Source organism: Lepisosteus oculatus, chromosome 2, assembly GCF_040954835.1.
Source record: "Lepisosteus oculatus isolate fLepOcu1 chromosome 2, fLepOcu1.hap2, whole genome shotgun sequence".
Taxonomy (NCBI): domain Eukaryota; kingdom Metazoa; phylum Chordata; class Actinopteri; order Semionotiformes; family Lepisosteidae; genus Lepisosteus; species Lepisosteus oculatus.
This window is the reverse complement of record NC_090697.1, coordinates 2,649,380-2,673,811: the sequence shown is the minus strand read 5'-3', so window position 1 is coordinate 2,673,811 and position 24,432 is coordinate 2,649,380. Positions and strand designations below refer to the sequence as shown.

The 24,432-nt window shown below is 40.4% G+C and overlaps 2 protein-coding genes across 5 annotated transcripts in view; one reads left to right on the top strand and one right to left on the bottom strand.

Moving 5' to 3' along the window:
* Nucleotides 1-22,090, top strand: part of LOC102685174 (A-kinase anchor protein 7) — an 80,460-nt gene extending 58,370 nt beyond the window's left edge. The window contains exons 8-9 of one of the 3 annotated variants that reach the window (XM_069195928.1): nt 6,996-7,098; nt 20,019-22,090. In XM_069195928.1, coding sequence (XP_069052029.1) covers nt 6,996-7,051 — 56 coding nt within the window. In that variant the 3' untranslated portion in view covers nt 7,052-7,098; nt 20,019-22,090. Of the gene's footprint in view, nt 1-6,995; nt 7,099-8,000; nt 9,290-20,018 lie in introns of those variants that run through there. The other 2 variants (XM_015359143.2, XM_015359133.2) reach the window with 2 other exon arrangements.
* Nucleotides 17,576-24,432, bottom strand: part of med23 (mediator complex subunit 23) — a 31,993-nt gene continuing 25,136 nt past the window's right edge. For both annotated transcript variants that reach the window (XM_069195865.1, XM_069195867.1), the window contains 7 exons: nt 23,909-24,145; nt 22,867-23,032; nt 22,611-22,683; nt 21,542-21,756; nt 20,106-20,226; nt 18,797-18,928; nt 17,576-18,234 (listed from right to left, as the gene is read on the bottom strand). In XM_069195865.1, coding sequence (XP_069051966.1) covers nt 18,064-18,234; nt 18,797-18,928; nt 20,106-20,226; nt 21,542-21,756; nt 22,611-22,683; nt 22,867-23,032; nt 23,909-24,145 — 1,115 coding nt within the window. In that variant the 3' untranslated portion in view covers nt 17,576-18,063. The remainder of the gene's footprint in view (nt 18,235-18,796; nt 18,929-20,105; nt 20,227-21,541; nt 21,757-22,610; nt 22,684-22,866; nt 23,033-23,908; nt 24,146-24,432) is intronic.

Sequence of the window (24,432 nt, the reverse complement as noted above, 5' to 3'; positions counted from 1 at the left end):
AGTCTGTACTGGGTTTATCTACAGGATAAGACCCTGCAACAGATCATCTTTTTGACAGCATGTGGCGTGTACTGTAAACGTTGTGAATCCTCCATCATCATCTTCACTTTGCAGTCTAGGGCTGGATGCACATTTCTTTCTTTTGGTGTCATCAGAGATCCCTGCTTTTTGTTATTTAGAAGAATGTGTTCTATTCATATCACTTAAATTCACTTATGGAGTTTGCAAAATGAGAGGAGAGAAAAAAACGTTTTGAAACAAAATACTTTCTTGTTAGGAGCTGTGTCAAAATGTTTTAATGTAAATTCAGGTTTGCTTATTCATGACCAAGCCAAATTAATATTTCATAGTAGAGCAAGTTCCATTGTTTTGTGTTATATTTTAATAAGACTTTAAATTAAATAGTTGTGCCCCTATATTTCTGCTCATAGTTTCAATTCTGATGCCACAGAAAATAAGGATTTTACTTTCTGTATTCTTTGTAAGTGTATATATTGTACTTACATGAACTACAAACTGACCTAATTAAACTGTTCATGTGGGAGTTCATCTTAAGTCAGACCTTCTGCTCTTGTCATCTTTCACTTGCAAACGGAAAGATTAAATGAGCCATCTCTGTAATTCATCAGAGCGTGTGTTCCGATTGAACAGAGCAAATAGTACAGGGAAAAGATTATTGGAACACACAACATTTTTATATAGTGGTGAATAAACACTATATCTACCCTGACATCTACTGTGGTTTTATTTTTAAATCTTTCATATATCATAATAGCATGTTGTTATATGTACTGTTATGTATAGTTCACTGTGAAATAAAGTCCTCATTATTTTTAGTGAGGCACTTTTTTAGGGCCTTATTATACTGTAATTATGTAATCCTGCTGTCTCCTCTCTTCTTCTGTTTTTTGCTTGCAGGGTGCTTTGTGAAGCCAATTTTAAAAGTGCTATATACAGTAAACAACAACGAGAATAATAAGAATTATTATTATTATTATCATTCACACTATATCATTCACAATGACTTTATCAATACACTTGGTTACAAACTGTAACATATGATCTCTATTTAATAAATGAAAAATAATTTAAAAGACAAAAGTTTTATCTGCTCCATGTTCACAAATATCCTCTCAGAAAAACTGTCAACAATGTCCTTCATTTGATCGGTATACAGCAGAAAACAAATCACTTGTTTTTCTTTGCAAGCGTGCAAGAGTCATTAAAACTCAATGTAATTAATATTTACAGTATTGATGTTTTAGTTTTTAATGATTCATCATCCTGAACATTCACTTTCTGGTTCCATTCAGTGCAACTATAGCAGCATTCCATCTGGGCAGATTCATGCCTGAAGAGATTTATTTCTGAAGACACACAATTAAAATAATGTCAAATGAATTATGTGTATCGTTATTTAATTTGTCCTGTGGATAAAAATGTGAGAAAAGAGTAGCTTGTTTGGAGAAGGCTTTTTCACTGAGCAAAACAATAATTATTGCCTACCATCTGTATTCTGCTTACTTCCTTTTTTCTTCTCATTGTGTCTGTTCTGGCTCATTCCCATTGTTTTCAATGTGAACACATTTGGTCCCTGAAGATTTAATATCTGTCTGAGTTATTTTTTTTTATGTATTTCTTTGTTTTCATATAAGCTATATATTTATAAGTACCTTGAGAGTCTTCTCACTGACATGCAGCATGGTTGAACATTTTTATGTTAAATTAAATTACTTTTTATTCCTTGTAATGAGAAGCTCAACAGTAGCCTTCTCCAATTCCATTTAAACAGTTGATGGATTGACTTGCTAAAGGTGAACAGCATGGTGGCGTTGCTGCCTCTCAGTGCTGGGGCTCTGGGTTGAATTCCTGGGGTGCTGTCTGTGTGGAGCTCTCCATGTGTTCACTTGGGTTTCCTCCAGGTGCTCTAGTTTCTTCCCCAAAAAACATACTGGACGGTTCATTGACTTCTGGGAAAATTGGCCCTGGGGTGACAATGTGTCTGTGTCTGCTCTGTGGTGGACTGGCGTCCTGTCCATGGTGTATCCTGCCTTGCACCCATTACTTGCTGGGATAGGCTTCATTTCCCCCATGAACTTGAACTGGAAGAAGCAGTTAAAAATGGGTGAATGGATTACTAAAGTCTTCAGGTACATTATATTTTATGAGTTGCAACTGGCCATTAGCAAGTTTGTTTTGCCAAGTACAAGGATTTCATATTTTTAAAAATGTCACTTAACGTTTTTTGTATCTGTCTTTAGCTATTTTAAGCTTGCCTTCATCACAGCTGCAGAAAAACCTATATATCCACTGATGGAAAAAAGAAACGCCACATTTTCTGGAATGAGAATACTATAGTTATAGATTATGTACTTTCACAAAAAGTTGTCAATTTGTTATCAGCCTTCTGACCAGCAATACAGGTTGTGCAGTGAGGCATTGCAACTTGCCAATCACACGAAAGCTCGTTAGGTGCACTTTTACCCAACGAGATCCAGGTGGAACAATGCCTGATCAGGTCACCTTTACAAACGCCTTAATTCAAAGCTTAGGTCACTGCAAGAAAAAGGCCACACTCAGTCAGTTTTCTGTGCATTCTGTAATGCCTGGAATGTCACCAGAAGCAAGGGAGAGGACTATTGGCATGTTGCAGGCAGGCATGTCATGGCCCAGCATTGCCAGACACTATGGAGTAAGCCGCTCCACTGTGTCCTGACTGCAGAAAAGGTTTCAGCAGACCGGCAGGACAGATGACCGTCCAAGATCCGGTCCTCATCGAGTGACCACACCAGAGCCGGACCGACACATCAGACTGGTCCATCTGAGAGATCGTATCAGATCTGCCACCCGCATTGCTGCTGAAACTGCTGGCAGACACAATGCCCTCATCAGTGACAGGACAGTGAGGCTCCATGCTGCTGGCCTTAGAGCGAGGCGACCTGTCAGAGGCCCTCTGCTCACACCTCCTAGACATTACACCCGACTGGCTTGGGCCAGACAGAGGCTGTGATGGACTCGTCAGCAGTGGCATCAGGTCCTCTTCACAGATGAGTCACTCTTCAGCCTGTTCCAGGCACACGGGAGGGCCAGAGTATGGAGGAGGAGGTATTGTCTTTCTTTTTGCCATCAGTATATTAAGGATCTGATAGCTCTCTTGAAAATAACTGTGATGGGAATATGAAAATTGTTAAAGAAAAACATTGTGTTCTTTTGCATATTTTTCACAGATTGTCTGCTATTACATTTTCTTCTGAAATTAAATGGAATTTGTTCTTAAACTTAAATTTTGTGATTCGAGCCTAAATGTTATACCCAGTGATCATGTGATGTTTATTTTGTGCCAAGTGTTCTGGTTAAAAATTTGTTCCAGGAAGGTTAATAGCATGTAACACGTGTTTGTCCCTGATCATAAACAAGATAAAAGTTGTAATTTATACATTACAGTGACCGTGGAACATTTTAAAAAGACTATCGTGTATAAAAAGGTCACCTATTAGTAGATTTTCTTTTTGTATTTATTGTAGAAGTTAATGTATTAAAAATGCTTTATGATGAGGCCTTTAGAGATCGCTTTTTTAATATACAGATCAAAATTAATAATTGATTATATTATAATAGTTCTTGGTGTGCAAAAATGTGTTTTTGCAACGGTGCTTCTGTTTGCAGGTGGCACAGTGGCTCAGTGGTCAGCATGTTTTGTCTTGCAGTGCTGAGGCCCTGGGTTCAATTCCAGACTGGGGGTGCTATCTGTACACAGCATGGTTATATTTATAAGTTCTCTCTGTGTTTGCTTGTGGGTGTCTAGTAGGGGTGTCCATACTGACTTCTGGGAAAACTGGCCTTGGCATAAGAGCATGTGAGCATGTCTGTGTCTGTGTGTCTGCCCTGTCATGGACTGGCGTCCCAGCCAGGATGTGTCCATCTTTGTGCCCATTGCTTGCTGAGACAGGCTCTGGTTCCTCAGAGACCCTGACTTGGAAGCACAGGTTAGAAAACAGATGGATGCTTCTGTTTGTTGGAATCACTTTGAAATAACACACAAGGTTAATTTTCATTATAAAAGCTGATTTGCTCTCTTTTGAATTATAAAAACCTTCAGGCAACTTTGAAAAGTTGCTTTAATTTTGTCATAATAAATTGTGCTTTTGACCCTGGCAATGAGACTCTGAACTTGCTCTAAGCCAATTTTATTTTTATATTCGAGATGAAGTTTAACTAGGGCATTGTGCAGCTTCAGAAGCTCACCTAATTTGTATTCTGTGCTCTTTGCTATATGCCTGATTCTCCCATTTGGCTTTTGTGTTTTGCATTGCACTGCCTGGATGCTGGCAGCAGTGAATCTTCTACAACACCTAAAGCTTTTCCATCTCGGTGCTCTTTTTATGTCTATGCCAAAGGTTTAACAGATTAAGAATTGAAGGCTTGTGCTTTGTGACCAAGGTCCTTTGTACCCTGAGTTAATATTTAGTACATAGCTGTTTATTATTTTATTAACTGCTGTGCTGGTTTAACATATGTTGGCTTCTCTGTCTTCATGCTGTGATATGAAAGGTTGCTCTCGTCTGTCGTTAATCATTTTCTCTCAACTAAGTGCACCCTCTAAATGTACAGTATGTGCCAAAGGTTGGTCTCTTTTACAACCAGAATGGTATAAAATAAGGGAAGTAAGAGCAATGTGTAAGATTTATAAACACAATAAACAAGGTGCACTGTGAGGACGGGATGCTGGACAGGGATTACAGTAACGTCCTCATCTCAGGAAAAGGGTCAGCGCCTTCAGACTGAGGAGAGGACCGCATGGCACTATACCGGGGCTGATAATAGGGGCACACTGCAGCCAGCAGCAGGACTGTGGCTAAAACAGCCCCTGCTGGCAAGAGCCATTGTGCAGCGCATGTGTGATTACAGTGCTTAGAGAATACTTAACGTCCGGTAGAGTACAGGAAGAAACTAACAGAATGAGCAGCCAAATCCATGTCAAGCTCCCAGCTATTACGTACAGCTGTGTGGTTTGAGTGGGAACACAGTCCAAATCTTTGCCTGCGTGCTGAAGTCTAGGAAACATCACGTTCCCATCGCTGTCATCAAACCATCCAGAAATATGGCTGTTGCAGACATTTTTTCCAACACTGGATACAAGTCATGGGATCACAAACTGCAACAAAATTCTCTCTGCCAAACAACCCTGGCCCACTAGGAACTCATGTCATAGTATTCTAATTACCCATGCCTTATTTTTCTTTTTTTTTTAAGTTTATAGTGATAATTGCTCGCTGGCCAGTGATTCACTTGGAAGATGTACATGGTACAGAAACAGCAGCTTCTGGGCAAACAGGACCTGCTGGTCTTGGCTCAGTGCCATTGTTCATCCTTTCAAACTGATGAAATGCAGTCTGTCCCTGATGGATTTAGTACAATCCCACACTGCAATTTTGTTCCCATTAAAGCATCCATGATTTACTGAAGTTGTAACCCTTACTAAAACAATCAGGAGAAAATGTGCCTGGTAGGTTTCTATGCAGGGGAGGTCTGCAGTGATTGTAATGGTTTACTCCCTTCCTTCCCATGGTTGAAACCAGTAGACTGAGCATCCAAGCAACTGCATAATGGGCAGGAGTACTGGGAACAGATAAAACTTTGAAATCATGATAACCATTCTGTGCCAAGAGCCTCCCATTTGAAAACTATTTCAAGATCTCATGAACTGCTGGACCTATTGTTTTAAAACCTGGTGCATATCATCAACAGCCGAAGCTTTTTGAAGATGTTATACTTCTTGTACCAATACCAGATCATGAACAGTTCAAGAAATATGGCCTGTAAAACAGACTGCTTCTGCAAACAAGTTGTTTGGCTAAAGAACAGCAAATAGAGTGGAATTTATACAATCTATAGAGGGTAGAATTCCTCAGTAAACCGAGTTGACCACCATTTTTTTCATATGTCAATATGTGGTCTTTAACATTAACTTCTGCTGTTTATAAACCATTTGACAAATTGACCGCTAAGTACAATTAAAGTAAGCATACCACTGACATCTGACACACTGTTGTCCCTGTATACAGCATAACAACGTGGCCTCAAGATAGTCCACATAGCACTAACTGTCTGTATCTTTTGTCCTGGGGGCTCCTGCACAGAATGTTGAAATGAAAGATTTCATGATCAACCCAAATCTTCTTCTGATTTACACCTTACAAGTTGCAGCAATACCTATCCTGGAATAACAGGACATCTACTGTTTGCTTAATAGTGCTTTTTAGTCAAACTGCTCTTGTTCAAGGACAGCTGGTCCAGTTGCAGTAACTCCAAACTTTACACCATCCTAGTGAGAATACGGCTCACACTGTGACTATGGTTTGATGGGGATTGTGTATAAACCTGACCAAAACTCGCCTTGAAAACTACCGCACTGACTTGTCTTTCAGGTCTTCACACACAGGCTGGCTTCAGGATTGCACCTCACAGGTCATGGTGATTTTTTTGCACGCCCATACTGGGCATGAGAAGCTTCAAGCTGCTCTTCTTCAAAACAGTTTTAGTCCATTAACTCCAAGCGTGATACTCCATTCTCATTAAAGCAGAATTATCAAAAGCACAAATGTATTTACTAAATGGTCTTAATTGTAGTAAAGTGATATATATATACAGTATATATAAATAAATCTATAAGTATTATTTGGAATTACAAGTTCCATCAGATGGGTCTATCCCATTTTCTTAAGTTGTAGGAGTCACCTGGCTGTTATAGTTTTGGCGCAGGAAGGCGAGGGAGAAAACCGGGAAGAACTGGGGAGCTGGAGGACAGTTGAGGGGAGCTAGCGTGAGAGTGAGAGGTCGGATCAGTAGTGTAATGTTCTGTACAACCAAACTTTACTTGAATATATAGTTCATTGTTCCACACCCGCCTCCGTGTCATTCTTTGCTTCATGTGAAGAGACAACATTCATCTTAAACTATAATATCTGTCTCACTGTTATTTTGTTCTTGGACAGCTACCACTGTATTTGGAATCACTCGAAACGCCGGGTTTCATAACGCTAAACCCTGATTCAGAATTGCTCCTCTCCTGTGGCAGCCACACTTTGACCACAGCAGGTAAGCGCCTTCTGTAACACACACTGCTTACTGCAGACCGGTTTTCCTAACTGTTCAGCCAGCGATCTTTATTTGCAGTGCACTCACACTGGTAAAGTAACTATGTGTTTCTCTGAAATAATGTGCCGTTTTATAATTTCTGTTTGTATGTGAGATTGGAAAAAATAAAATAGCTTTAATACAAAGAAAAGAGCCTTTCTTAGTATATACCAGGCCTGACACCAGGCAACTAGCAGGTAGACAAAGATTTTCACTGATGCTCTCTGTAACCATAGAAACACAGTATCTAAATAGAAAAGAAAAGCAGGGATTATGTGAGAATAGGACTTTTTATTCCAATATTGAACTGCTTAAAGCAATACTGTCTGAAAAATATGGCTTGGAAACAGAAAAGATACAAATCCTATCTACATTACTGTGATATTTATAGCTCAAGAAACAACCTTACTTAATTAATACGTGCAATATGTGTTTTATATAATGTGATTTGCACAAAATAAAAAATATTTCCACTGCTTTAAAAACACTAGATAAACCTGGAAACATTAAATTTAGTCAATCATATAGATAGAAAGATACCACCTTTACTAGGCATGGTACAGAAACAAATTGAGGAGTTTTGTTTAAGCAGAATTTCATCTTTGGCACAGAATATGTTGTCTGTCTTTTGCCTATTCAAACTATTTAAGCTTGTTCTCAAACACGTGTAGCAACAGGAAGGAGATTGTTTATAAAACTGGGTAACTTGAGAAAAAAAGAGATCATGCAGACTTATGCAGAAGAAAAAAATGTATTGCTAAGGATAACTATTTTTATCATCTTAATAAACTGTAAACTCCTAACTCTGAATTACCCTGATATTATTTCTGATAAGTATCCATCCTATCCTTTATGTGGCAAAGAGCAGGACTACACCCTGGACAGGAGGCTGGTCCATCGCAAGACCCTGCACACATTCCCACATGCACACAGGAACAATTCAGGAACACCAGCTCATCCAGCTGGCATGTTTTCAAAGGGGGTAAGGAAACTGTAGCACCCAGTAAAAACACCTGCATACAAGGGAAACTTGTAGTGGCAAAGCATAGTATGACACTGAGAAAGAGGTGATATTAAAGATTATGAGAAATCTTTCTGTTATCTTGATCAAAGAACTTGGGCTCTGTGTAAAAGCAGAGGAATGCAGCCCAAAGGAGGCCACTGATTAAAGACAGCATCCGAGATGTCCACGGACCAGGATGTTATAAAGCTGTCCATTCTGAAGTGCAGATGGGCTCCATTGAGTCCAGGTACTGTAGTCTCTTTCAGCTAAGACCATGGGTCCAAGATCTCTGTCTCATCACCCAGAGGACATCTATCAATAAGGGGCCTGCAGGGTGAGTGCCAGGATGATACCTGATAACAACTTGGACCAATTATCAACTGGAATGTCGTGCCTTAAAAGCTAGAACCCAAACATTTTTCAGTGGTTAATTCACTGACTTCTCTTGTCTCTCCGACTGAACTGGGAATCTGACATGACCAACTACGTGACTGCAAGCTGTTCGAATAAGGGCTTCAAAATTTCTCCAAGATGCCGGGCCAAGAGAGCGAGTCAGTAAAGTACAGAATGCTGCCCATTATTAATTTTGCCTGATCAAGGAAATGAGAAAGCTGGATTCTGTAGACACCCGTATATTCAGTAAGAAGTTTTAGCCGGGACTGTCATTCCCTGTCAGATCGAAGAAGATGACAGTGCTGTGGGTATGATCTTCCATGTTTGCACCAGTTTCCTCCCACAGTCCTAAATATATTGGTAGCTGAATGGGCTTCTGGGAAAATGGCCTTGGTTTGCCTGTTTGTGTCTTTGTGTGCCCTGTGATGGAGTCATGGCCCGTGTGTAGCCTGCCTTGAGTCTGATACTTGCCAGGATAAGCTCTGACTCCTCTGCAACCCTATATTGGATACTGTAGGGCAGTTAGAAACTGAGTGGACGGATTGTTTATGAATAATCTATTTTGTTTCTTTAAGTGCAATTGATATGATACCAGTGAGCCCAGCATATTTAAATGTTTCTTCTGAAAGATGTCTTTCGAAGGAGAAGCTGCCTCTTCTGTGCTAATGCTGAGGCATGTGGTTGACTTCCTTCATAGTGAACACCTTGGTGAAATATTAATTTGGTACATGAGCCATTTCCCTCTCATTGTATTCTATTATTATTCTGGATCTTTTTTACTTCACCCTTTATGGTTCTTTTGCTGTAATACTGAAAGAATGTTTTAGCATCTTTTAGACTTCATTGCAGTATGACTTTCTACGTGTAATAGTGTCATATTTCCATTTGTAAAGAGAACATCTCCTGTCTTTAATAATGTAATGTTATACTTGTGTTTGCAATTCATTGTGCTTTTTATCTTTAAATGGATCCTGATATTTTTAAATCAATTTCTAATGTGCTTTCTTTTCACCATTATTTTTCTTAACTGATTTGTTAAACCATTTAGGATTCTGTTTTTTCACTTTATCTTGGAATAAATCTTATTTTGCACTTCAAGCAGAATCTTGTTATTTCTTGTTATGATGGTGTTCTCTCCCTTGAAAAAAAACTTAAATGTCCTCCACTGCAATGCTCATCTACTATAATAGATTCCCCTGTATGTCAAAGGCACTTTATTTTTTTCTTTAATTATCTTTTGCAATATTGAAAAAGGAATTGGTATTGATTTTTACTCCAATAGCTGTAATTCTCTCAGTTATTCTAAACCTTCATGATTTGTGTGCTACTAACCACTGTTTTGCCAAGAACCATAGGCAAGTCCTAAAGTGTGTTCTCTAGACCTTTGGTTCACATTTCTCCTGTGCATCTTCTACCGTGTAGCTATGCATTCTGACTCACTTTCAAATTTACCCCAGTGGTGTTCCTTCATTTTCTGTAAATTTCCTGAATTTCTCTTTATGAGAGTCTCTTTATTTTCTAAAGTGTGCTTTTCTTAAATGATAACTAGACTACCAATCTAAAAGAAGGGTTTTAAAATATTTGTCAAAAGTGAACAGATTTTTACTTCTACCCTTTCCACTTTGTTTTGGTTACTAAAGAAGATCAGATTAAAACCACTTTCCCTTGTTGGCGGACAAGAAAGAAGTCAGTAACCATATAATTCACTTCAGCTTCAGGATTTGAGGTAGCAATTGGCCTGTCCCTGTGTATGTAAGGAAAACAGCAATTTTGAGTCAGATGACCTCCCCCTTGCTACGTGCAGATCTATTTCATTGTAAATAAAGTTGAGTTGCGTGATCTGTAGCACACGCCTGACACAATATCTCCTGTTGTTTTATTCTGGAGTTGGATCCTTAAACATTCATATTATTTTAAATTCTTCTGCCTCTGTACCTTTTTGAGTTACTCCTACTAGTACCTCTCCACTCCTTCATTCTCGCCCCTGAACATTGTGTGCTCACTAGTCTAGAATTGATTCCCCTTTTTACTTCAAACCAAATTTCTCTTATATTCTTGTCTCAGTTTTCTCTGGTCTTTTTTGTTCCTTTCCTGTGTCTTTTTGAAGTTTTCAAAGAACTTAAAAGAAGCTGAAAATTACTATGCAAATTAGGCTGTCATACTTTCCACTTTCCACTAGATTTCTGTCATTGTTATTCAAGCTGCAGATTACAATGGTCACTGTAAGCTTTTGAAAACCTGCAATTTCATGAATTGGTAATAATAGTATTAAAGGCTTTCTGTGGGATGAAACTCTCATCTGTGATAAGCAACTTAGTACTGATTTTATACACCATAATTTGGCATAGCTCACAGAACAGAGTAGAAGTACGTAAAAAATAAGAAGATTAAAATGTTTCCACCTCTGTTTATACAGTATAGGAACATCTGTTTATAAACTCCATTTCAGTAGTCCACACAAATGTGAATGATTATCATGTTGTTTGCTAGTTACAGATGTATGGTCAGCTTTCATTGCCCTGACACATAAGTGGCGTAGGAGCCGGCAGTGAGAAACCCCTCTAGACGATGCTCGTCAGTGAACAGGTAGAACAACGGGCTGAGATTAACAAGGCAGGATGTCACAAGATTCAAGAGAGCTGTATGGCTAATGGTGGAATTGTAGATGTTCTTGATTCACAGCTAGAGCTCTCCTCGTTTTGTACCAGTGGAATCTGCCATCAGAATAATAAAAGCAAAAAGATCTATTTAAAAAAAATCAAAACTCTATTTGAACATGCTTACAAAAAATCAATGATTAACCCCCCTATTTAAATACATGCAGCTGTAGTCTGTATAATAGGCCTTGGTGGACTTCTGTTTTCAAGTCAGTGACTAACATGTGAGTTTTTATTGAATCATTTTATTGAACTTTTTATTGAATCAATGTATTGTGGTAGATTGCCCCAGTGGAGTGATACAGAGGGAAAGTAACTAAAGACTTTATCAGCGGAATCCTTTATATAATTTATTGATGTACAGTATGTTTAAATGCTCACATTGGCATTCATTTGCAGACAAGCTCCTTTTTCATACAAAAAAGATGTTTCTTTGTTTCACTGGATATCTGAGTTATTAGACCCAGGCAGTGATAAGCGGCACATTCCATGTTATGTCTTTATGTTTCGTGTGTATGTTTGAGTAAGCCCAGGTTTAGTTGCCCTGGTATGGAGACAGGGTAATCTCTGTATGTAGTTACAGCTCCGGGGGAATTGGGTCTTCTCTCTCTGTACCTCCTCTTGTTTGGCTTGTGTTTGAATCACCCAGTAAAGCTCAAACGCTAGGAGCCCATCCTGAAACGTGCTCTAAATCTTTTGAGAAGGGCTGGTTTGTATTTATATTGGCACATTTTGGGCAGAAAAATGACAGTGATGAGAATTTATCAATATTATTTCATCTTATACAAAGATCTACATTGTACAATTTGAATGATAGTTTATAGAACTAGATTTTTATTTATACAATACATTTGTTTAAATTTGCCTAAGAAGATTAAAAAGAAACACATATAGCACAGTATGTAATACACACTTTTGTTTCAGTCAGGAGAAAAGCTTTTAAAGGCACAATACCATCTGAAAACTTCATTATGCTCAATATACACAGTCAGCACAGTTCCTTTTGGATAATATTTATCTTATATTATAAGCAAACTACAATTTTATGACTAAACTTTGCACTGGAATGAGTGCTTTTATGATAGAGGATTATCTTGATTCAAAAGCATGCACTGGTTTAAACATACTTTTCACAGCAGAGCCTTCTGTATAAAACTGAATTAAACAATGTATAATTTTAATGAATATTTTGTGTACCAATAATTGGTACATAATATAATAGAAAATAATAATATTAAAGTTCCTTTATATTGTGACTGTATTCCTTTTTCATTAAACTTGAAAGATAATAGAGCTGAAGCCATAATATTAAAAATGCACAAAAAAAACCCACCAAGGACATTAGGCGACTAGAACATTTACTTAAATTACTAACAACTGAATTATAAAATGACATAAATTCATTTGCTCAGTTGAAGACAGTGCCTACAATATTTTTTTTATAAAAGACTTAAAATAATGTGGTGTAGAGTTGGACTATGTTACTAAAATGTCAAAAATGATTAAAACATTATTTACTGTAGGTTTTGCCCATCTTACAGTATTTCTATTATATTGTCACTTACAAAGAAGTGCTTTTTAATATTGGGTTTAGCTTGTATAACAGAGAAACACATAATTAAGTACATTTAGGTTCATCCAAGTGCTGTGACAATCCCTCTGTTTATGGGGATCTAAACGATCAACTACATGTTAAATGATTTACTCCTCACCATCTAGAACAGACTGGAAACGTGGAATTAATAACTTCCTCCTCCTGAAACACGTTATGGTTTGACCACGTTCCCCGAGGAAATTAAACAAGATCATAATTGATCCCCTAAGATTACATTCCAGGTCATCCTCTGATAGACAGATTCAGCACTTTTTCACTGATGTTGTCCTAATAGTGCCATATTAATTCTTAATATTCTTAACTAATTCAACTAGAAAGAAAGCTGTTGCTTTAAATGATTAAAAAAATATCTCTCAGTTGAGCGACCAGTATTTATTATCTTTTCCTCCTAAAGTGGAAATTTGGAACACCAACCACATGAATCTGCTGTTTTTCAAAGCCAAAGCATTTATTCTGTCAGCAGAGCCTTCATATTCATATGATTCTGAGTCACTCTGCTTCTCCTGCTGCTACACAGGTATAGAGTCCCTTATACAACATGTGCCAGAGAAAACTGAGGTTTCTCTTGTTATGCTTTTGGGGTTTCATATTTACTACCCTAACCACTAAGAAAGGGACACAAAAACATTGAGCTGTTTCTCTTGGAAATCTTTAATACTAATCTAGAAAAACAGCATTTTACAGTTTGGCTGATGTATCTGAGGACAATCTGTACTGATCAGCTACCAGACTATGTATTAAAGTCCTTCCCTCAGAGAAAGTCTGGAGAAAATCATGGAGAAAAAAGATTACATTGAAGGCTATAAAAAACCTCCTTATCCCCAAATAACTTAATCACATGGAATGCAGATTATACATGAACAAACTACCAAACTCTTCTTTTCTTTCAGGAAGCAAAGTAAAAAAGTTTGCATTTAGCTGATATTTTTTACTTCTGCTTCCTGATACTATATATTTTCAGATAAACTCTGCTGCTACACTCTGCAACACTACGTAGATGGGCTGAACAGCCTCCACTCCTTTGTTTCTTTATTCTTAACATACTTGTAATAAAAATGTTAATAAAAATCAGTTCATTAACCTTTCTATGAATACAATGATAGGTAGTTTACCTGGTAGCTCTATATTTCTAAGGTCTTAAAAATTACTTTCACAATTCCAACTTTAAAACTTCAAAACTGGCACTAGTATTCCAAAACAGCAAAGAAGCTTTGCAGGATCAAACTACAGTAAATGTTAAGGTCTTTCATAGCCATTTGTAGCCTCTCACTGCGCGCTCCACTCCATCCCACTGCTGACACCAATGTAGCGAATTCGGATTCTTGAGCTTGTGCCCTCGCCGCTCCTGCCCCAGTTCGTCCCTCACTGCATGGGCTCAAACCCAGGTCTCCAGCATCGCTCAACAGGGTACTACCGGCTGAGCTAAAGACCGTCTTCAGCCCGGCAGTCAAGATCCCTGTTACGCGCAGTAGAGTATTCGTTACAATATATTACATTTTATTCCTACGTTTTATTCTCTGGACCTGGGTTCGATTCCAGTGTTTGTGTGTTCTCTGGGAGCTCTGGTCTCCTTCCTCGTTACACAGACAGGCTGCACTGGGCTAGATTTTCATCAAGGTTGCAGTCCTGTCTTGCACTCTCTGTTAGCCATGGATAAGACCTGGATGTAAATTGAAGTTTTTATTATATACACAAAACATGCTTTCAAATTACACAAAGCAGTTTGAAAGCTTTAATGACCTCACATAACTGCATAAATTGATAATATCTGCTTTAAGGGGAGGGGATACAAGTGAGGTGTTTCATTTTAAAATCTAATCTGGCAAAAGGATTTTTAAGTTAGCAAAGGCAGAGCAGCAAAATATACTAATTGGATTATTTAATAAATAACACAGGCAATTAAAATCAAAACTATGAACAGATTCCATATTCAGGGTCCGCAGAACTGCAGTGCTTCAGCGAGTAGCACACAATCATAATCCTAATCATAATCATCTTCTCTGCTTGTATAATTTACAGTGATGCCAGTTCATTCATGTCTGAAACACAAGGCTATGAAAGTCATAGGAACATCATGACAATAACTGTCTTGCTTTTATTCCTGTAACAAAACCTCTAAAACTCTTCTTAGTATTTCTGAACCCTAATACACACTTGAAGATACACTCAGGTACAGTTATTACTCCTGTCCAATTCTACCTTGACATCTCACAAAACAAATCTGTCATTGATGTCTCTATTATTCTTTTCAATCTCTTTAAACACACCTTAAATTATTTTGAAGTACATCTTGCCCTTTTTACTGTTTTTCTCTTTAAAATCTCTCAGTCTAGTGACTGTATAGAAAAACAGCCTAAGGAGACATACTAGTGGCTATCAAAGGAAATAGGGTGATAGTTCACACAACCTATGGAAGACAAGAGTAACATTAAATAATTCAAAAATGGTTTGATGGTTCAGGGACCTGGCATGTATAAAGTTGGCTACTCATACAGCTTATCCATGCCAAACAGTAGCTAATACATGTTGCCTGCCAACACCCAAAGGTTAGATGTCACAGTCACAGGGCGGATGGGTATAAAAACTGTCTATGATTGCGCACAGCTGTAGCGTTATCTTAAGAACTACAACTACCATAAAACCCACTGGGTGACTTCCTGATGGCGTCTACTTCACAGACCTGTGCTGCCTGGCTGTGGCGACGTCTAGCAGGTCCCTCCAGTGCTGGCAGCATCACAACTGGTCATCTGTGGTCACCAGCACACAAGAAAACGCGTGAGGGATCCCTTTTTATTCATATTCACACCACCTGTGTGTGGACGCTACTCCCGACTCCTGTGCCCCCACCTCATCATCAAGTCATTCACAATTCTGCAATTTCCCTCACGGGATCAATAAAGTATCTATCTAAAGAACGGTGAAAGAAAATTGAAGAAGTTCCTTAAATGATGTTCTCAAATTGCCAACATGTCTTCATTGCCAACACTTGGCAAAGAAACATTTTACTTTTTCAAGAAAGTGCTGGCCTTCATAGCTGTCCACCAAATAAAGACGAGCAGCTGACTGCACTGTGTATTCTCTTCAATAACCTGTTTTAGAATTTTGAAGACATGTTGGTAATTTGAGAACATCATTTAAGGAACTTCTTCAATTTTCTTTCACTGTTCTTTACCACATACTGTACCAGCTGAACCATTTTCATTGCACAAGACTCAACAAAAGTTTCTCTGATAGTTCGCAGTTTATTAGTTTTTTTAAAACGAAAACATGACTTTGTACGATGTTTATATACGTTTTTTTGCATTGGAGTAAATCCAAGGTCCTGATGCCTCAAATCAAGCCGTTTTCTGTTGAAATAGAGTACCTCAAGACCACAGTGAATAGAAGAAAGCTCTTTCAGCTTTGATGGTTTCAATCCTGGCATTGCAAAGAAACGTCCCTCAGGAGAGACTTGGAGGTCTCTGTGTGCCATGACAATCTGCGATAAATGTGAAATCAAGGTATGCATGATTCATCAACATTACTCTTCTTCAATATCGCCCCAAAACTTTAAGTTTGATTAAAACAGGACCAGTTTTAGTCAATTTATTATTAAAGAATTAAGTTCAGCTTATACAAATATGATGAGAAATCTCTGTGCAGTGGGCTGCACACCTAGGAGGTGCTGGTGCCCCAGGTTCAGGACCCCTGAACTATGAGGTTTTATTGGTAGAAAGTGTATAAATACATAGTTTGAAATATTATAAAAGCACATCAGTTGTTCCTGTACTACATCATTCTCATGTCTGAACAAAATGCGTGACTTTAATGACTAGAAAAGCAAACGGTATGTCTGTGTTCTATTGTGATCCAATGCATGAATGAAAATTACCAGAAATAAAACACTCATCTTATGTCACAAATACAATTGGCTTGACTATAAAGCAAAGTTCTGACTTTTGCCATCCAATACTTTGAGGGCACTGCATGTACAGTAATTGTCACCAAGGAATGATTCAATTTTCCCTGGTGCACCTACAAGCACAATTATAATCCGGACATGTAGTTAACTTTAAGTACCAGTAATTATTTTGAATAATTTAATCAGACCTGACCTTACTGTGATCTGACAGAAATATCTCAGTCTCATAATAACCACAAACCTTTAAATTAAAAGTTTGATGTCAGTGCAAATGCACTTACAATAAGGATGTCTGCACAGAGCTTGCAGTGCTGTTCCTGCACTGTTAAACATGGTCTTATCCGTCACTGACAGCTGTAATCAAATGAAGTTTGGTGTATAAATGGTGTGTACTGAGCATCTCAGTATTCCTAAAAGCCTGAAAAAATCCCCAAGTACTTATGAGTATATTTTGTAAAACAAGTTTTAGCAAGCATGTCCTTCACAAGAGCATCATCATATATGAAAAAAATATCTGCCTCAAAAATACACTGCTCATAAAATGAGTCATGTGAAACCGGAGCACTATTTTAAAAATGCCACTCTGAGAGCAGCACATCTGAAGGGGAATTAGAAAGTACATCAGCAAAATTAAAAGCAATGAATTACTGATAATTCTTTGCACTCAAAATATTGTTTTAGAAACAAGGGCACTTCAGAATCATGTCATATTAAACATGTTTTACACAACAATCCCGTAGAACTGCATATCTACACATAACAGGCACACATCTATCTCCATCACAGCCAATTAGATAAGCATTTACATGATGCCTATATAATGAATTTTCTGAGGACATCATCCTTGATTAACTGGAGCCAACTCTGGGTCGAAGACAAGAATTTATTATCAATATACGTCATCTGTAGCGCAGAAAAGACTACACCCCAAAAAGGGCTAAATACAAAAATGAAAAAAAAAAAGGTTTGCGTTTCCAGAACGGTTTGCCCTGTCGTTTGGGGAAATCCCCCGCTCTGAATGTCCAGCGTCCCCACAGGGTCCGGGCAGCACCGGGCGTTACTGAGCCACGGACAGAGGTGCGCTGACCGGCCCCTGTGCAGACTGCGGGGCTGGGCCCTACTGAGCCACGGACAGAGGTGCGTTGACCGTTCCCTGTGCATGCTGGGGGGCTGGGCCCTACTGAGCCACGGACAGAGGCGCGATGACCGTTCCCTGTGCATGCTGGGGGGCTGGGCCCTACTGAGCCACGGACAGAGGCGCGCTGACCGGCCCCTGTGCATGCTGGGGGGCTGGGCCCTACTGAGCCACGGACAGAGGCGCGCTGACCGGCCCCTGTGCATGCTGGGGGGCTGGGCCCTACTGAGCCACGGACAGAGGCGCGCTGACCGGCCCCTGTGCAGACTGCGGGGCTGGGGACGACACGCTCGCGGGCTGGGGGGCGGCTGCAGGCTCCATTTTGCTGATATGGGTTATGAAGCGCAGACGGAGCTTCAGAGCCGGTCTCAGATTGCAGATGATCTTTTCCACCTGAAAAATGGGCAAAGAAAGAAAAGGAACATTGTGGGGGGAAAAAAAAATTACAATATTGGGGACCGACGACAGGCTCCACCTTGGAAATCAATGCAATGGCAGCTCAAAGGAAACCTGGTGGATTTCTGCTGGAGAGCACAGGTGGAAACTATGTGGAAGGTGCATTTAAAACTGAGAACAGGAGGCACTTCTTTACACAAAGGGTTGTGGGAGTGTGGACAAGACACACACCCATGTAGCTGAAGTCCATATCCTGGCTTCTACCGAGAAAGGGCAGGGTGAGATCCAGTTACAGTATGTACTAACTATTAAACAGGCTAGATAGGCCCAACTGCACCCACTCATTTGCAACATTTCTTATGTTCTTATGAAATATAACCAGAAATTCTATAAAAACGAAACGCAACAACTCATGAACTGGGCGACACAGAACAGGCACTCCGGTATATGGTTGCAGATACACAAGGAATAGGTCATCTATGACAGAAAAATACTAATTTAATTCAGACATTAATCAGCTTTTACAGTTTTTATTTGATGTAAAACGTCATCTGCTTACTTGGTCCTTCACGCTGTCTCCCGTAAACATGTACTTGACGTGGTACAGGAAGTCACACACAGGATCCATGTAAAAGAGATGCTTGCTGTACTGGTCGACTGTTTGGAGCATCTCGTAGAATGCCACCCCAATCTGAGAAGATCAAGTCAAGACAAATAACGGTTCCCTTTTCAAAACGGACAAAGGTCACTTGCATGATCAAAGTGAAGGGAAGTTAATGAGTAAAGCTAGCTGCTTCTTGAAAAGTGCTCAGAAGTGTATCATCGCCAAACTGACACATTAATACGTTGCTCAAAGGATGATGTACTCTCACTTATTAGAAACCTAGAGCAAAATTCACTTTTAAAAATCTAACATGACTTCAGTTCATTCCTCAAACTGCATGTTGATATGCTGAACTACCTTTGAAGTAAGAATGGGTGAGGAGTAAATTAAACTGAGCGACTACAACCCTAGAGGTACTCGAGGATCATGAAATCGGTAAGAACAGAATCTCCTTTAACATACAAAACTGGGCCTTGAAATGAAGAAACTGACAAAAGTAGTGAAGGTTAAAGTATAAATGGATTTTCAGTTTAAGCCTAAAAGTAATCCTTCCTTTAATCTAAATCAATAGTCCATTTTCCCATTGCTAAGCCCTAGAAAATGGGATAAGGAGCAGAACTACTGCTCAGCTGAGAGATGTATCAACCTCTTGATGTCTGAAGCCAGTCAAGCAACTCCAGCTACACACACTTCAACATTTTCACTGGCATTTCTGAAGCGTTATCTGTTCTGAGAAAATTGAACAAATCAGCACGTGTGTACTTCTTTGGAGCAGGAGAAGAAACGACTAGCCACAGGTACTGTAGATAGCAATAGGCTAGATGAGTGCAGAGGATAATTTACTTTCCAATGTCAATGAATGTCACAATAAACGATTTATAAAAATAGTAAAGAATAATTTGTGAGCATAAGAAAAAAACCTGCTTCAGTAAACTAAGATCAGTTAAAATGTATCTTGTTGTGTACGACTCCAGACTGTATTGTTCTTGATGGCAAGAACAATCAAATATGCAATCAAGAGACTCCTCCATTCATCCACCCAGCTCTGAGTGCAGGGACATCATTTTACTGGAGCGTCTTACTGTGACAGGACTCCTACCAATCAAGCGAAATACCTCACTGAAGTTCAAAGTACTATCACAGTTAAATGTACTAATGGCATATATTTTCTCTGCAGAAAAGAACAGCTGAAATCGAGCGTGGTGACCATTATCACTGACAGGATGACTGATGGCCTGAGGAACGTGGGGTGACTGTATGGTACCTCCAGCATGCACCTCGTCCTCTCCTGCTGAAACCTCTGCAGAAAGGGCCCCACTAAGTGGTACACATAGAGCAGCTGGAACTCCGTCTTCACCAGGGGCTTCAGCACCTCGGAAAGGAACCTGGGAACAAGGCAAGAGGCAGGCATTCAGATCAGTGCAGAACGCAACGATAATTCCTCGTACTATAGCGCTTTTCTGGACACTCCACTCAAAGCACTTTACAGGCCATGGGGACTCACCTCCACCACCACCAGTGTGCAGCCCCACCTGAGCGTACCAGTACGCTCCCCACACACCAGCTCTCAGTAGGGAGGAGAACAGAATGATGAACCCAATTTATAGATGGAGATTATGAGGAGGCCATGATTGGTAAAGGCCAGGGGGAAATTTGGCCAGCACGTCGGGGTTACACCCCTTCTCTTTTCGAGAAACGTCCTGGGATTTTTAATGACCACAGAGAGTCTTTTACATCTCATCCGAAGGACGGAGCCTTTTTACAGTACAGTGTCCCCGTCACTATACTGGGGCATTAGGACCCACACAGACTGCAGGGTGAGCGCTCCCTGCTGGCCCCACTAACACATCTTCCAGTAGTGGTCCATCTCAGTTTTTCCCAGGAGTCTCCCATCCAGGTACTGACCAGGCTCACACCTGCTGAGCTTCAGTGGGTTGCCAGATGTGAGTTGCAGGGTGATATAACAGCTGGCTAATAGCAAAATATAAATAAACTATTGTCCTTTCCACACTTACATGCTCTACCCGAGCCAGAACCCTCCTACAAAATATGTAAGAATTTGGTATTTGGCAATGCTACAAAATTGAATATATACTTGAACCATCAGATATGTGTAGGAGCACTGTGTACTTGCTTCAGTTTGCACTATACCATGTTGTGACCACAGCACAGAAGCAGGCATGTGAAAAGAGTTTATGAGTTTTGATCATAACTGGCCACCACATATGAAACTGCAATCTACTAGCTGGAAAGTCGATATCAGAATTATTGAAGTCTAAACAGATGGATGCTCTTGACTTATGAGGAAGCATCCACAGTAATGAAAAATGTAATATAAAGTGAAAGTCGAAATTATTTAAATTCTGCACATGCAAATGCTAACTGTACAAAAATAGTTTGCCTTAATGGGATTGAATTTTTTTAGCAGAAAATGTGACATGCACATTAATATTCACACTTTAGTCTATCCAGTTTATGAAAAGGCATGCATTCCAGACATGCACATATATTACCATACACTGCAGTGCATCCACATTACTAAAACAAAAAAATCAAGAGAAAAAGGAAGACAGACACACAGACACACAGACACACAGACACACAGACACACAGACACACAGACACACAGACACACAGACACACAGACACACAGACACACAGACACACAGACACACAGACACACAGACACACAGACAGTACTTGGGGATGAGCGACAGCTGCCCGATGCTGGAGTGGTGCCACACGGCGTGGGCCAGCGCCAGGACGTAGCTGCAGTACATCTCCGAGTAGGACTGGTGGCAGGCCGTGAAGTCGAACAGCTGGAAGGGCTCCCCGACCCACTCGGTCTCGGAGGTGAGCGTGGGGCTGCTGATCACGCTCACGATGCGATCGTGCAGAACCACCCAGTAGGGCTCCTGAAACACAGGCCGCCCAGTGAGACGCGCTGCTGTGCGGCAAGAAGCTCACACACTCGTCTGACTTCGCGAGAGAACCCACTGTGATCCAGAGGGTGTATTTTAACACTGTGAAGGCGTGGCACGCTGCTGTGGACGATGTCAGGTGTGTGTTACACTGTATTACAGTTTCACTCTGGGGTGTTTTTGGCAGGGGGGAGAATTCTGATCAGGGTGGGGAAATATGAGAGGGTGTTTTATGAGAGAAATGTTGCTTGTAGTTCTGTTATTTGTTTTGAAACATGAAAATTAAAATGTGTGCACAAAAAATACATAAGAGAAGGTTTTAAAAATACACAGCATGGCATTTTTTTTAAAACTGTGAGATGATATGTGTTTCTTTTTACAAACGTGACCCTTTTTCGAATGTGAAATCTAAATGTGATCAACACTCATGGCCACATGCCCAATCTGAATTAACTCAGCCTGGCAGACTTCCTTCCCTGGAAACTAAGCATATCTGCAAAATTGCTGAACCCAACACTTTTCTACTAAGATCTCTTGGATTTATGAGGAGGACAAATTAAATAATGAATATTACTGATTAGTACAAGCATTAGATTTAAATTTAATTGCAATTACTTTCAAATTAAGATCATGCTGACAATATGCTTCAGAAATTCAAGTTCGTCTTCAAGCCAAGACCCTAAAATTACTATTTGCAATCACAGTAAGTAACGAAAGACAGGGCCGTGAAACTAGCATATTTTCCGCTCAATGTGAACTTCGGCGTGAACTGCGTTACTTCCACTCGGCCCATGAAAACGCAAGTCTCCGTGACAGTCTTTTGTTGTAAGAGAAGCGAGAACACCCACAGGCAAGGCCGTGATTACGAGCCCAATGGCGTTCATCCAGGCAGTAATGTTCTCCCTTGGCACGAGTGGCTGGCTGTGAAGACAAGTTTTACAGAGGTCAATATTTATTTGTACTATTTCTGATTCATCTATAAACCTATAAAATGCCCCTTAATACTTCAAGACCCACAGCCGCTATCAAGACAGCGACGCGGCCGACGCCCTGTAAGGGACCGTCCAGCTGTGAGAACCGCGGAGCCGCGCGCCCAGGGCGCACCTCTTCAGCACCACGTTGAGGAGGGAGTTGCCCACATCCCTCCCTGGGACCGCCAGGGCCATCAGCTCCACGCAGGTGACGTGCAGGGCGTGCGCCGCCGGGTTCGGGAACTCGTTGAACCTCCAGTCGCAGTTCGGGAAGGGGCCAGGGGACTTGCCAGCCATAGGTGGCATGCTTGTTAAGGGAGATCTTCGCTTCTGAACAGCGAAAAGTTTTTAAACATCACAACTTGGACACAAGCAAAGACACCAGCACGTCAGTGCAAAATTGCCTATAATTATAATGCAATTACCTTTACTTCCATCTAACCTTTAGGTATTTAATACTGAACAGAAGCCTCATCAACATAATTGAGCGAACCTTTTGTACACTCTCTCAGGATTAAATTATAAGCAGCATGTTGCAAAGCAATCAATGCAAAAAATACCTTCTTTAATGTTATTTGCCTTGAAGACTTAAAAATTAAATCGCTACAATCAAGGCTGTGCTCAATCTTTTCATCTTCAGTAATAATTGCATTTTTTTTCCCCAAAAGTTTTGTGAAACAGCAAGTCATCGACGCTAGACATTGTATGGTAAACTACTATCCACTGTTTGCATTCCAGACTTTAAAAGATGCAATTAATCTTTTAATCTGGAAAAAACAGTTCCCACATGTCCGCACGAAGTGCAGATTTAACAGAAAGATAGGGACTGCATCGACTTTGTCCTTGCTTACATAAGAACTAAACTGCACGTGACAGAAATCAGAAGAAAATGCGCCGTCAGCCTGTAAAGGGTGAAACAGAGCATCAGTCACCCGCGGACCTGTGTCACTCCCAATTTAGGCTCTCACTCCCACAGCAGCTTGACAGATGAATACCTCCTGTACCCACTAAACTACACCACTAAACACTATTTCAACATGAACCTTTACCCTTCTAAGCTTATTCATGAGGATGCCGAACAGAGAACGACACAATTTAAAGGGCATTATTCTCCCCCCTCCACCACCACTGGATACACGTGATGCTAACAGCTAATTAAACGCACAAAAGGATATTGTCCACCAATCGGCCAATCAGCTTGCAGTAGTAAGTGTCGTCGGGGACCCACGGACTGTCCTCGCGCGCGTTCATGGCGCACTTCAGGTAGGTCTCGCTGAGGCACCAGCCCGGCGTTCGGTTCTCCTTCAGGGAGCTGATGATGGCGTGAACCAGCTTGCGCTTCAGGTGCGGCCGGTCGCGGAGGTGCCTCTCGTAGTAGTGAAGGGTGTTGTAGAGGTACGTCACGGGGCGATCTGGGGGAAACACACGGGAGAACATCCTTTCTGACACACCGATGTCCAGCCCTCCTGCTGCGTACTTCATCGTGAAGGAGCCCCATCGGATGCTGTGCTCCCTACGACAGCTGAAGAAGGTGTCCGCAGACTCCTTTCATCCCGCCAGCGCAGGGGGGGGTTCAAAGCATCACACCCAGTCCTGCTCGTTTCCTAAACAGCACCTGTCTAGAGGCCACGAGTGGCTACCTCAGCTACAGTAACCACTGCAGTACCAACCGAAAAGTAACATCACTGCTAAAAAGTAA